At 43.9% G+C, this 15,278-nt stretch overlaps 1 protein-coding gene across 4 annotated transcripts in view; it reads right to left on the reverse strand.

Moving 5' to 3' along the window:
* The window catches only part of LOC131129288 (kinesin-like protein KIF13B), a 44,894-nt gene that overhangs the window by 1,271 nt on the left and 28,345 nt on the right, over positions 1-15,278 (reverse strand). Inside the window, exons 34-40 of one of the 4 annotated variants that reach the window (XM_058072825.2) lie at positions 14,592-14,744; positions 14,445-14,522; positions 14,271-14,367; positions 14,067-14,149; positions 4,311-4,373; positions 3,720-3,782; positions 624-1,599 (exon numbers count right to left, since the gene is read on the reverse strand). In XM_058072825.2, coding sequence (XP_057928808.2) covers positions 624-1,599; positions 3,720-3,782; positions 4,311-4,373; positions 14,067-14,149; positions 14,271-14,367; positions 14,445-14,522; positions 14,592-14,744 — 1,513 coding nt within the window. Of the gene's footprint in view, positions 1-623; positions 1,600-3,719; positions 3,783-4,310; positions 4,374-14,066; positions 14,189-14,270; positions 14,368-14,444; positions 14,523-14,591; positions 14,745-15,278 lie in introns of all 4 variants that reach the window. The other 3 variants (XM_058072738.2, XM_058072919.2, XM_078794475.1) reach the window with 3 other exon arrangements.

Consider the following 15,278-nt stretch of genomic DNA (forward strand, 5'->3'; position numbering starts at 1 on the left):
GCCACCAGTCCAGAGTGTACCCCGCCTCTCGCCCCGAAGACAGCTGGGATAGGCTCCAGCACCCTCGTGAGGATAAGCGGTAGAAAATGAATGAAGCGTCTGGGATGAGACTCAGTACCTCCAAATCAGAGGCCATGGTTCTCCCTCCGGGTTGGGAATGAGGTCCTGCCCCAGGTGGAGGAGTTTAAGTATCTCCGGGTACTCGGGGTAGGGTAGCTGGTGAGGAGCTCCGTCATCCGGGAGGGGCTCAGAGTAGAGCCGCTTCTCCTTCACATCGAGAGGAGGTGGCTCGGGCATCTAGTCCGGACTCTGGTGAGGTGTTCCGGGCATGCCCAGCCGGGAAAAGGCCCCGGGGCAGAGCTAAGACACATGGAGGGATTATGGCCTGGGAACGCCTTAGTGTCCTCCCGGTGGAGCTGGAGCAGGTGGCCGGGGACCCGGGAAGTCTGGGCTTCCCTACTGAGACTGCTGCCCCCGCGGACCCGGACCCGGGTAAGCATAGGAAAATGGATGGACGACTAATCTGACTAATTTCTGACCATACTAACCGAGCTTTGATACTGGTCTGACAGGGACCAAAACCACCGGATGACATGACGGGGTTCTACTTTGAGTCCACTCACCTGCAGGTACGTCCAGTTCCACTCCCACCCACGTGCCCTGTGCAAAATCTGTGGGTCCCACGTAGCGTACGGTGCCGCATTTATTGGTGCCAACCGTCACAAATTCGCCTTCCTTCAACCAATCGGGTAGCGTCCTTGCAGCGCCTGCTTCTCCTTCCTCACAGTCCAAGATGAGCTCCAGAGACTCGGATGGATTGGGTTGCTCCGTCTGACCGGGATCACCGAGGATACGCTGGAAGGACTTGAGGTCTGACGACTGAACCTTTTGGATCTTGAAGGCGTTGACTGCAGACGAGGGAGCTTTTACCGCTTCGAGGTGGACCTCCTCAGTGGATGAAGACAAAGCCAGGATGGAGGTACCATTGGAGGGTGAGGACTCGGAAGGGGGAATCTGGTCTGGATCTTGTTTGGCCTCGTTGTTTCCGTCCAAGACTTGAGGATTAGTTGATTCTTTGATATCCGGGATCGAGGTCTTTGGTTTTGAGTCTTTTGATGGAGGATCTTTTGGTTTGGTTCGGTTCTCCAGTCTGAATTGTTTTGATTCCATAGAATCAGTCCCCAGTGATGCTGTCTTGGTCTGAGTCTTGGACTCCACAGGTGGATCTGCTTCTTCTAGTTCCCGCACTAACAGGGATGGATGTGGTTTTTGGTGATTCTGATTCAAATCATCTGTTTCTGATGTGTTTACAGCCGCCTCCTGAAGATCTGGTCCAACATTACTGTCGGATTTCACCGAGAACTCCTGTTCCGCTTTCTCCTCTTCATCCAGCACGCCGTGGCCACACAGTGGAGGGAGGTCCCAGCTCAGCGTGTAGACATCTGACAGCGTCGTCGTCGTCGTCATGGAGATCCTGGTGGAGATGGAACCACTCCATGCTTTGGTGTCGTCTGTCTCTGGGATGGTTGGTGAAGGAAAAGGCAAAGCTTCTGGACTCTCTGGTGAGATGTCTGGGGGGTTGGATTCATCCACGGGACCCTAAAGGACAACCATGACAACGTCTTGAGGATGTTGACATTTTCAGGCTATTTCTTATTCAGGAATTGAATATTTTTGCAACCTTTTAACATATGGGTTTTTACATTATTAGAGCCCTTCAGATGTAAAATAGCACCCCTATATTATATATACCTTTACACTCCTATTACAGTAACATCACCGATACCTAGGGACCAGAGTAGAATACTACATATCTGTCTTTTATATTATATATTGTATTTTTACTTAGTTTAGCCATTTTTAAACTTGAAAATGCATAATTTAGGCCAGAAAAATACAATAATTAGCTTAATTTTTTTTACTAATAATAGGCCATATTCACCAATGAAACATCATCATTTATTAATATATTCAATAATATAGCTTCAGATTCCATTTTTTACTATATTACACCCTTGTAATTGAATGTGTGTATGTTAGCTGCCCCGCCTCCACCCACCGAATTAAACATTACAATCTTCTTAATGTGTGTATGCGAGAAGCCCCGCCTCCACCCACCGAATTAAACACTACACTTTTGTTAACGTGTGTATGCTAGCGGCCCCGCCTCCACCCACCAAATGAAACATTACACTTTTCTGAACGTGTGTATGCTAGAAGCCCCGCCTCCACCCACCAAATGAAACACTACACTTTTCTTAACGTGTGTATGCTAGCGGCCCCGCCTCCACCCACCAAATGAAACACTACACTTTTCTTAACGTGTGTATGCTAGCGGCCCCGCCTCCACCCACAGAATAAAACATTACACTTTTCCGGATGTGTGTATGCTAGCGGCCCCGCCTCCACCCACCAAATGAAACATTACACTCTTCTTAATGTGTGTATGCTGGCGGCCCCGCCTCCACCCACCGAATAAAACATTACACTCTTCCGGACAAGTGTATGCTAGCGGCCCCGCCTCCACCCACTGAATTAAACACTACACTTTTCTTAACGTGTGTATGCTAGCGGCCCCGCCTCCACCCACAGAATAAAACATTACAGTTTTCCGGATGTGTGTATGCTAGCGGCCCCGCCTCCACCCACCGAATGAAACATTACACTCTTCTTAATGTGTGTATGCTAGCGGCCCCGCCTCTACCCACTGAATGAAACATTGCACTCGTCTGGACAAGTGTATGCTAGCAGCCCCGCCTCCACCCACCGAATGAAACCTTACACTCTTCCGAATGTGTGTATGCTAGCGGCCCCGCCTCCACCCACCGAATAAAACATTACACTTTTCCGGATGTGTGTATGCTAACGGCCCCGCCTCCACCCACCAAATGAAACATTACACTCTTCCGGATGTGTGTATGCTAGCGGCCCCGCCTCCACCCACCATATGAAACACTACACTTTTCCAGATGTGTGTATGCTAGTGGCCCCGCCTCCACCCACCGAATAAAACATTACACTCTTCCGGACAAGTGTATGCTAGCAGCCCCGCCTCCACCCACCGAATAAAACATTACACTTTTCCGGATGTGTGTATGCTAGCGGCCCCGCCTCCACCCACCAAATGAAACATTACACTCTTCTTAATGTGTGTATGCTAGCGGCCCCGCCTCCACCCACTAAATGAAACATTACACTCTTCCGGATGTGTGTATGCTAGTGGCCCCGCCTCCACCCACCGAATAAAACATTACACTCTTCCGGACAAGTGTATGCTAGCAGCCCCGCCTCCACCCACCGAATGAAACCTTACACTCTTCCGAATGTGTGTATGCTAGCGGCCCCGCCTCCACCCACCGAATTAAACATTACACTCTTCTTAATGTGTGTATGCTAGCGGCCCCGCCTCCACCCACCGAATAAAACATTACACTTTTCTGAACGTGTGTATGCTAGCGGCCCTGCCTCCACCCACCGAATAAAACATTACACTCTTCCGGATGTGTGTATGCTAGCAGCCCCGCCTCCACCCACCGAATGAAAGCCCATACGACTGACAAAAGCGTTCTGCAGCTGCCGATCGGCATATTTGAATGCACCAACCCTTGAAATAAACACGACCACAAGATACGAGTTGAATCCTCGCCTTCATGGAGCATCTTTTCCATGTTGAGGATGATGAGGATGATGATGATGATGATGTGCATGAGTGAACTTACCGAATGCCATGTGCTTATCCCGTCTTCAACACTGGCTGAGTGCACCATGATATGAGGCACTTTCTGCAAGAGGAGAGCACTTTTTAATGACTGGATTCATGTGTTCATCTAAAAGACAGACAGTCAAATTGCACTGCTTCATTATGTTTATAACGAGGGAAAAAAATCATAATATGAGACATAAATATTTGCTCATCATATCTCTCTCACAGACAGGCAATGCTGATGAAACAATCAGGATAATTACATTGTAATTATAATCGCACCCATCATGCTTGATCCTTATTCCCGTATCACCGCTCGACATGAGCTGTAGGCTGATTAAATATTGTGCCGTTTGCTTTTTTAACCATTTGTCTTCTCGCCCGAACACAGAAAAACCAAAGAAATGGCACTCAAACTCTGAAGACGACAAGAGAGGATTAATGAGTTTGACGCTGACGCAGATGACAATGAATGGCAGCAATTGTTCAATTGTCATGCGAGTGGCTGACATCAACCACCAACCACCAACCATCCCAGGCCACGTGCTTCATTCTCCATGCAAGCAGACGACAAGCCGAATAAGACGAGCACAGCAACACAACCTACATGAGCAGCAGAGAGGAGGTCAAACACGCAAATCCTGGCCGGCTGCTGCACAGGACAGACCACCTGAAAGTTGGCACATGGAAGCCTCTTCAATGACCTTTCAACTTGCTGAAAATGCACTTTTCTGGTCAAAAAAACACCAGAAACCTCACACACACTCACCAGGGGGCCCAGAGGCACCCAAAAAGCGCATAAAACGCCAGTATTTCAGGGCGTTGATTTTTGAAAAAAAACGTAAGGGGTTAGTATGTCGTTTTTTTTCATTTTTTCAACTTGCTGAAAATGCACTTTTCTGGTCAAAAAAACTGGGGAAACCTCTCACACACTCAACAGGGGGCCCAGAAGCACCCAAAAAGCGCATAAAACGCCAGTATTTCAGGGCGTTGATTTTTGAAAAAAAACGTAAGGGGTTAGTATGTCGTTTTTTTTCATTTTTTCAACTTGCTGAAAATGCACTTTTCTGGTCAAAAAAACACCAGAAACCTCACACACACTCACCAGGGGGCCAAGAAGCACCCAAAAAGCGCATAAAACGCCAGTATTTCGGGGCGTTGATTTTTGAAAAAAAACGTAAGGGGTTAGTATGTCGTTTTTTTTCATTTTTTCAACTTGCTGAAAATGCACTTTTCTGGTCAAAAAAACTGGGGAAACCTCTCACACACTCACCAGGGGGCCCAGAGGCACCCAAAAAGCGCATAAAACGCCAGTATTTCAGGGTGTTGATTTTGGAAAAAAAACGTAAGGGGTTAGTATGTCGTTTTTTTTCATTTTTTCAACTTGCTGAAAATGCACTTTTCTGGTCAAAAAAACACCAGAAACCTCTCACACACTCACCAGGGGGCCCAGAGGCACCCAAAAAGCGCATAAAACGCCAGTATTTCAGGGTGTTGATTTTGGAAAAAAAACGTAAGGGGTTAGTATGTCGTTTTTTTTCATTTTTTCAACTTGCTGAAAATGCACTTTTCTGGTCAAAAAAACACCAGAAACCTCACACACACTCACCAGGGGGCCAAGAAGCACCCAAAAAGCGCATAAAACGCCAGTATTTCAGGGCGTTGATTTTTGAAAAAAAACGTAAGGGGTTAGTATGTCGTTTTTTTTCATTTTTTCAACTTGCTGAAAATGCACTTTTCTGGTCAAAAAAACTGGGGAAACCTCTCACACACTCACCAGGGGGCCCAGAGGCACCCAAAAAGCGCATAAAACGCCAGTATTTCAGGGTGTTGATTTTGGAAAAAAAACGTAAGGGGTTAGTATGTCGTTTTTTTTCATTTTTTCAACTTGCTGAAAATGCACTTTTCTGGTCAAAAAAACACCAGAAACCTCACACACACTCACCAGGGGGCCCAGAAGCACCCAAAAAGCGCATAAAACGCCAGTATTTCAGGGCGTTGATTTTTGAAAAAAAACGTAAGGGGTTAGTATGTCGTTTTTTTTCATTTTTTCAACTTGCTGAAAATGCACTTTTCTGGTCAAAAAAACTGGGGAAACCTCTCACACACTCAACAGGGGGCCCAGAAGCACCCAAAAAGCGCATAAAACGCCAGTATTTCAGGGCGTTGATTTTTGAAAAAAAACGTAAGGGGTTAGTATGTCGTTTTTTTTCATTTTTTCAACTTGCTGAAAATGCACTTTTCTGGTCAAAAAAACACCAGAAACCTCTCACACACTCACCAGGGGGCCCAGAGGCACCCAAAAAGCGCATAAAACGCCAGTATTTCAGGGTGTTGATTTTGGAAAAAAAACGTAAGGGGTTAGTATGTCGTTTTTTTTCATTTTTTCAACTTGCTGAAAATGCACTTTTCTGGTCAAAAAAACACCAGAAACCTCACACACACTCACCAGGGGGCCAAGAAGCACCCAAAAGCGCATAAAACGCCAGTATTTCGGGGCGTTGATTTTTGAAAAAAAACGTAAGGGGTTAGTATGTCGTTTTTTTTCATTTTTTCAACTTGCTGAAAATGCACTTTTCTGGTCAAAAAAACTGGGGAAACCTCTCACACACTCACCAGGGGGCCCAGAGGCACCCAAAAAGTGCATAAAACGCCAGTATTTCAGGGTGTTGATTTTGGAAAAAAAACGTAAGGGGTTAGTATGTCGTTTTTTTTCATTTTTTCAACTTGCTGAAAATGCACTTTTCTGGTCAAAAAACACCAGAAACCTCACACACACTCACCAGGGGGCCAAGAAGCACCCAAAAAGCGCATAAAACTCCAGTATTTCAGGGCGTTGATTTTTGAAAAAAAACGTAAGGGGTTAGTATGTCGTTTTTTTTCATTTTTTCAACTTGCTGAAAATGCACTTTTCTGGTCAAAAAAACACCAGAAACCTCACACACACTCACCAGGGGGCCCAGAAGCACCCAAAAAGCGCATAAAACGCCAGTATTTCAGGGCGTTGAGTTTTGAAAAAAAACGTAAGGGGTTAGTATGTCGTTTTTTTTCATTTTTTCAACTTGCTGAAAATGCACTTTTCTGGTCAAAAAAACACCAGAAACCTCACACACACTCATCAGGGGGCCCAGAGGCACCCAAAAAGCGCATAAAACGCCAGTATTTCAGGGCGTTGATTTTTGAAAAAAAACGTAAGGGGTTAGTATGTCGTTTTTTTCATTTTTTCAACTTGCTGAAAATGCACTTTTCTGGTCAAAAAAACACCAGAAACCTCTCACACACTCACCAGGGGGCCCAGAGCCACCCAAAAAGCGCATAAAACGCCAGTATTTCAGGGCGTTGATTTTTGAAAAAAAACGTAAGGGGTTAGTATGTCGTTTTTTTTCATTTTTTCAACTTGCTGAAAATGCACTTTTCTGGTCAAAAAAACACCAGAAACCTCACACACACTCACCAGGGGGCCCAGAAGCACCCAAAAAGCGCATAAAACGCCAGTATTTCAGGGCGTTGATTTTTGAAAAAAAACGTAAGGGGTTAGTATGTCGTTTTTTTTCATTTTTTCAACTTGCTGAAAATGCACTTTTCTGGTCAAAAAAACACCAGAAACCTCACACACACTCACCAGGGGGCCCAGAAGCACCCAAAAAGCGCATAAAACGCCAGTATTTCAGGGCGTTGATTTTTGAAAAAAAACGTAAGGGGTTAGTATGTCGTTTTTTTTTCATTTTTTCAACTTGCTGAAAATGCACTTTTCTGGTCAAAAAAACTGGGGAAACCTCTCACACACTCACCAGGGGGCCCAGAGGCACCCAAAAAGCGCATAAAACGCCAGTATTTCAGGGCGTTGATTTTTGAAAAAAAACGTAAGGGGTTAGTATGTCGTTTTTTTTCATTTTTTCAACTTGCTGAAAATGCACTTTTCTGGTCAAAAAAACACCAGAAACCTCTCACACACTCACCAGGGGGCCCAGAGCCACCCAAAAAGCGCATAAAACGCCAGTATTTCAGGGCGTTGATTTTTGAAAAAAAACGTAAGGGGTTAGTATGTCGTTTTTTTTTCCATTTTTTCCAACTTGCTGAAAATGCACTTTTCTGGTCAAAAAAACACCAGAAACCTCACACACACTCACCAGGGGGCCCAGAGGCACCCACAAAGCGCATAAAACGCCAGTATTTCAGGGCGTTGATTTTTGAAAAAAAACGTAAGGGGTTAGTATGTCGTTTTTTTTTCATTTTTTCAACTTGCTGAAAATGCACTTTTCTGGTCAAAAAAACACCAGAAACCTCACACACACTCACCAGGGGGCCAAGAAGCACCCAAAAAGCGCATAAAACGCCAGTATTTCAGGGCGTTGATTTTTGAAAAAAAACGTAAGGGGTTAGTATGTCGTTTTTTTTCATTTTTTCAACTTGCTGAAAATGCACTTTTCTGGTCAAAAAAACACCAGAAACCTCACACACACTCACCAGGGGGCCCAGAGGCACCCAAAAAGCGCATAAAACGCCAGTATTTCAGGGCGTTGATTTTTGAAAAAAAACGTAAGGGGTTAGTATGTCGTTTTTTTTCATTTTTTCAACTTGCTGAAAATGCACTTTTCTGGTCAAAAAAACACCAGAAACCTCACACACACTCATCAGGGGGCCCAGAGCCACCCAAAAAGCGCATAAAACGCCAGTATTTCAGGGTGTTGATTTTTGAAAAAAAACGTAAGGGGTTAGTATGTCGTTTTTTTTCATTTTTTCAACTTGATGAAAATGCACTTTTCTGGTCAAAAAAACACCAGAAACCTCACACACACTCACCAGGGGGCCCAGAAGCACCCAAAAAGCGCATAAAACGCCAGTATTTCAGGGCGTTGATTTTTGAAAAAAAACGTAAGGGGTTAGTATGTCGTTTTTTTTCATTTTTTCAACTTGCTGAAAATGCACTTTTCTGGTCAAAAAAACACCAGAAACCTCACACACACTCACCAGGGGGCCCAGATGCACCCAAAAAGCGCATAAAACGCCAGTATTTCAGGGTGTTGATTTTTGAAAAAAAAACGTAAGGGGTTAGTATGTCGTTTTTTTTTCATTTTTTCAACTTGCTGACAATGCACTTTTCTGGTCAAAAAAACTGGGGAAACCTCTCACACACTCACCAGGGGGCCCAGAGGCACCCAAAAAGCACATAAAACGCCAGTATTTCAGGGCGTTGATTTTTGAAAAAAAACGTAAGGGGTTAGTATGTCGTTTTTTTTCATTTTTTCAACTTGCTGAAAATGCACTTTTCTGGTCAAAAAACCACCAGAAACCTCACACACACTCACCAGGGGGCCCAGAGCCACCCAAAAAGCGCATAAAACGCCAGTATTTCAGGGCGTTGATTTTTGAAAAAAAACGTAAGGGGTTAGTAGGTCATTTTTTTTCATTTTTTCAACTTGCTGAAAATGCACTTTTCTGGTCAAAAAAACACCAGAAACCTCACACACACTCACCAGGGGGCCCAGAAGCACCCAAAAAGCGCATAAAACGCCAGTATTTCAGGGCGTTGATTTTTGAAAAAAAACGTAAGGGGTTAGTAGGTCATTTTTTTTCATTTTTTCAACTTGCTGAAAATGCACTTTTCTGGTCAAAAAAACACCAGAAACCTCTCACACACTCACCAGGGGGCCCAGAGCCACCCAAAAAGCGCATAAAACGCCAGTATTTCAGGGCGTTGATTTTTGAAAAAAAACGTAAGGGGTTAGTATGTCGTTTTTTTTCATTTTTTCAACTTGCTGAAAATGCACTTTTCTGGTCAAAAAAACACCAGAAACCTCACACACACTCACCAGGGGGCCCAGAGCCACCCAAAAAGCGCATAAAACGCCAGTATTTCAGGGCGTTGATTTTTGAAAAAAAACGTAAGGGGTTAGTATGTCGTTTTTTTTTTTCATTTTTTCCAACTTGCTGAAAATGCACTTTTCTGGTCAAAAAAACACCAGAAACCTCACACACACTCACCAGGGGGCCCAGAAGCACCCAAAAAGCGCATAAAACGCCAGTATTTCAGGGAATTGATTTTTGAAAAAAAACGTAAGGGGTTAGTATGTCGTTTTTTTTCATTTTTTCAACTTGCTGAAAATGCACTTTTCTGGTTAAAAAACTGGGGAAACCTCTCACACACTCACCAGGGGGCCCAGAGGCACCCAAAAAGCGCATAAAACGCCAGTATTTCAGGGCGTTGATTTTTGAAAAAAAACGTAAGGGGTTAGTATGTCGTTTTTTTTTTCATTTTTTCCAACTTGCTGAAAATGCACTTTTCTGGTCAAAAAAACACCAGAAACCTCACACACACACTCACCAGGGGGCCCAGAAGCACCCAAAAAGCGCATAAAACGCCAGTATTTCAGGGAATTGATTTTTGAAAAAAAACGTAAGGGGTTAGTATGTCGTTTTTTTTCATTTTTTCAACTTGCTGAAAATGCACTTTTCTGGTCAAAAAAACACCAGAAACCTCTCACACACTCACCAGGGGGCCCAGAAGCACCCAAAAAGCGCATAAAACGCCAGTATTTCAGGGCGTTGATTTTTGAAAAAAAACGTAAGGGGTTAGTAGGTCATTTTTTTTCATTTTTTCAACTTGCTGAAAATGCACTTTTCTGGTCAAAAAAACACCAGAAACCTCTCACACACTCACCAGGGGGCCCAGAGCCACCCAAAAAGCGCATAAAACGCCAGTATTTCAGGGCGTTGATTTTTGAAAAAAAACGTAAGGGGTTAGTATGCCGTTTTTTTTCATTTTTTCAACTTGCTGAAAATGCACTTTTCTGGTCAAAAAAACACCAGAAACCTCACACACACTCACCAGGGGGCCCAGAGGCACCCAAAAAGCGCATAAAACGCCAGTATTTCAGGGTGTTGATTTTTGAAAAAAAACGTAAGGGGTTAGTATGTCGTTTTTTTTCATTTTTTCAACTTGCTGAAAATGCACTTTTCTGGTCAAAAAACTGGGGAAACCTCTCACACACTCACCAGGGGGCCCAGAGGCACCCAAAAAGCGCATAAAACGCCAGTATTTCAGGGCGTTGATTTTTGAAAAAAAACGTAAGGGGTTAGTATGTCGTTTTTTTTCATTTTTTCAACTTGCTGAAAATGCACTTTTCTGGTCAAAAAAACACCAGAAACCTCACACACACTCACCAGGGGGCCCAGAAGCACCCAAAAAGCGCATAAAACGCCAGTATTTCAGGGTGTTGATTTTTGAAAAAAAACGTAAGGGGTTAGTATGTCGTTTTTTTTCATTTTTTCAACTTGCTGAAAATGCACTTTTCTGGTCAAAAAACTGGGGAAACCTCTCACACACTCACCAGGGGGCCCAGAGCCACCCAAAAAGCGCATAAAACGCCAGTATTTCAGGGCGTTGATTTTTGAAAAAAAACGTAAGGGGTTAGTATGTCGTTTTTTTTCATTTTTTCAACTTGCTGAAAATGCACTTTTCTGGTCAAAAAAACACCAGAAACCTCACACACACTCACCAGGGGGCCCAGAGGCACCCAAAAAGCGCATAAAACGCCAGTATTTCAGGGCGTTGATTTTTGAAAAAAAACGTAAGGGGTTAGTATGTCGTTTTTTTTTCATTTTTTCAACTTGCTGAAAATGCACTTTTCTGGTCAAAAAAACTGGGGAAACCTCTCACACACTCACCAGGGGGCCCAGAGGCACCCAAAAAGCGCATAAAACGCCAGTATTTCAGGGCGTTGATTTTTGAAAAAAAACGTAAGGGGTTAGTATGTCGTTTTTTTTCATTTTTTCAACTTGCTGAAAATGCACTTTTCTGGTCAAAAAAACTGGGGAAACCTCTCACACACTCACCAGGGGGCCCAGAAGCACCCAAAAAGCGCATAAAACGCCAGTATTTCAGGGCGTTGATTTTTGAAAAAAAAACGTAAGGGGTTAGAGTATGTCGTTTTTTTTCATTTTTTCAACTTGCTGAAAATGCACTTTTCTGGTCAAAAAAACACCAGAAACCTCACACACACTCACCAGGGGGCCCAGAAGCACCCAAAAAGCGCATAAAACGCCAGTATTTCAGGGCGTTGATTTTTGAAAAAAAAACGTAAGGGGTTAGAGTATGTCGTTTTTTTTCATTTTTTCAACTTGCTGAAAATGCACTTTTCTGGTCAAAAAAACACCAGAAACCTCACACACACTCACCAGGGGGCCAAGAAGCACCCAAAAAGCGCATAAAATGCCAGTATTTCAGGGCGTTGATTTTTGAAAAAAAACGTAAGGGGTTAGTATGTCGTTTTTTTTCATTTTTTCAACTTGCTGAAAATGCACTTTTCTGGTCAAAAAAACACCAGAAACCTCACACACACTCACCAGGGGGCCCAGAAGCACCCAAAAAGCGCACAAAACGCCAGTATTTCAGGGCGTTGATTTTTGAAAAAAAACGTAAGGGGTTAGTATGTCGTTTTTTTTCATTTTTTCAACTTGCTGAAAATGCACTTTTCTGGTCAAAAAAACACCAGAAACCTCACACACACTCACCAGGGGGCCCAGAAGCACCCAAAAAGCGCATAAAACGCCAGTATTTCAGGGTGTTGATTTTTGAAAAAAAACATAAGGGGTTAGTATGTCGTTTTTTTTCATTTTTTCAACTTGCTGAAAATGCACATTTCTGGTCAAAAAAACACCAGAAACCTCTCACACACTCACCAGGGGGCCCAGAAGCAACGAATGAGGGAGTGATGTTTGAACCAACTATTTTTAGAATTTATTTTACATTATTGGAAAAACTAGACGTGGAAATGTAAAATCCCGATCCGTCACAAAAAAAACATTCCCTCTTAAGTCGACATCGACAAATATGATCGACCTTCATAAACACCTGCAGCAGGTCACGTGGGCCGAGGGAGTAAACTGCGCCACGGGTGCCTTGAATGATGCGGTATCAAACCTGTGCCAGAGCCATTTTGTTGATGAGCTTCCCTCTGCGGCTCAAGGTGCTAACAATCAGCGGAGTCGTATCGCATCACGGTGACAAGCTGAGATTTTGAGGATGACAAAGTTCATCAGCTCCTAATTGCCACTCCTAAGTGCACTCCTGTCTCAGTGGGGGGTGTTTGGAACCATCCCCGCTTTCATCAGAGACAGCATCATCATACAGAACACTTTATGTCGCTACTTTCTTTCTGAAGCCATTAAGTTCACGCTGGATATTTAGTGTACATTATTATATTGTATTAGAATTAGTAGTGGCTCTATATTTTTTGTATATATTCATAATATTATTTTTCACTCATTCATTTTCTACCACTTATCCTCACACATATAGGGCACATATAGACAAACAACCATTCACACTCACATTCATACCTATGGACAATTTGGAGTCGCTAATTAACCTAGCATGTTTTTGGAATGTGGGAGGAAACCGGAGAAAACCCAAGCATGCACGGGGAGAACATGCAAACTCCACACAGAGATGGCCGATTGCGGAATCAAACTCGGGTCTCCTAGTTCAGAGTCCCTCGCGCTAATCACTCGTCCGCCATGCAGTGTAAAAACATCTTATTTTCTCTTATTATGTCTACTATATTGGGTAATATGAGTATTAAGTTCACTATAGGGGTGTTACTTCATGTTTAGAGGGCTCTAAAATTAATTCATTCATTTTCTGCTGCTTATCCTCGCGGGGGTTGCTGGAGCCTATCCCAGCTGTCTTGGGGCGAGAGGCGGGGTACACCCTGGACTGGTGGCCAGCCAATCACAGGGCACATATAGACAAACAACCATTCACACTCACATTCATACCTATGGACAATTTGGAGTGGCTAATTAACCTAGCATGTTTTTGGGAATGTGGGAGGAAACCGGAGTACCCGGAGAAAACCCACGCATGCACGGGGAGAACATGCAAACTTCATACAGAGATGGCCGATTGCGGAATCAAACTCAGGTCTCCTAGTTACGAGTCCCTCACGCTAATCACTCGTCCACCATGCAGCGTAAAAACATCTTATTTTCTTTTATTATGTCTACTATATTGGGTAATATGAGTATAAAGTTCACTATAGGGGTGTTACTTCATGTTTAGAGGGCTCTAAAATTCATTCATTTTCTACTGCTTATCATCGCGGGGGTTGCTGGAGCCTATCCCAGCTGTCTTGGGGCGAGAGGCGGGGTACACCCTGGACTGGTGGCCAGCCAATCACAGGGCACATTTAGTCAAACAACCATTCACACTCATACCTATGCACAATTTTGAGTTGCTAATTAACCTAGCATGTTTTTGGAATGTGGCATGAAAACTGCAGTACCCGGAGAAAACCACTCGACCGCCGTGCAGCCTAATATTATTTTATAAATATTATAATATTTTTTTTAATTGTGTCACCTGCTGTTGGAGAGTCTCCTGGTCTCCCATATCTTCTTTGCCACCAGGAAGCAGTGACTTGAGGAGCTTGGGCATGGCCTTCACTGGAGGAATATAAGATACAGCAGATCCTAAAAATGTGTCTGTAGGATACGATGGGGAAAAAAAAGAAGAAGAGTTGTTGGAGAAAAGACAGTAGAAGAAGGCAAGTTGGTAGAAGCTCACCTGTTTCTGGGTTCTGGATGTGAGATACGGAGGTTGGCATTGTGCGTCTGGACTGAGGAGGAGGAGCAGCAGAGAGATCCTGGTGACTCTCCCAGCCCTGAGAACCCACAGCAGATACACAAGATCACACTCAGTGGATTGTCCATCGAGCTACAGCGAATGTTCTTCACGTACCCGATTGACGTTCGGCGAACTGAGGCAACGTCTGGGAGCTTTTCCTTTCCCCGCTAGATGTTCCCTGACCGCTACTTCCTACACAAATATGGAATTTTCACAACATTATGACATCATATCATGTTAGTCCAGGAATCATATCCCAACCTGTCTCAGTCGGTCCAGAGTGAGGATGTTCTCCACGGCCAGGACACTGCGTAGGTATTTCTCGATGGCCGCCTCGCTGTCGGCTGATTGGTCGTCGTCTGTGCTGGCGGCCAATCGGGCCAGCATCTCCCTGTCTTCAGGACCGTGATAATCCTACAGACGCGGGGATACCATTCAGCCAATCACAGGGCACATATAGGCAAACAACCATTCACACTCACATTCATACCTATGGACAATTTGGAGTGGCTAATTAACCTAGCATGTTTTTGGAATGTGGGAGGAAACCGGAGTATAGGTAGACACTTAGCATACTAGCATTTTTTGCTATTTGCCTGAATATGAACTTGAATATGACACTTACTGTTATCATGCTCGGTGTTAGCATGCTAACATTAGCATGTTAACATGCTAAAATTGTTGTTCCAATATTTTTTTTAATTTTCAGAGGTAGGTACTTATACATATCACTTAACGCTATTGTCCTACGTGTTAGCATTGTTAGCTTAGCTTAGTAATACAAACCATACATTCATTCATTCATTTTCTACCGCTGATCCTCACAGTCGGGGGGGTTGCTAGAGCCTATCCCAGCTGTCTTCGGGTAAGAGAGTGGAGTACACCCTGGACTGGTGGCCAGCCAATCACAGGGCACATATAGACAAACAACCATTCACACTCACATTC

Source organism: Doryrhamphus excisus, linkage group LG11 (assembly GCF_037039965.1).
Source record: "Doryrhamphus excisus strain RoL-2023G ecotype Guam linkage group LG11, RoL_Dexc_Guam_v1.1, whole genome shotgun sequence".
NCBI lineage: Eukaryota > Metazoa > Chordata > Actinopteri > Syngnathiformes > Syngnathidae > Doryrhamphus > Doryrhamphus excisus.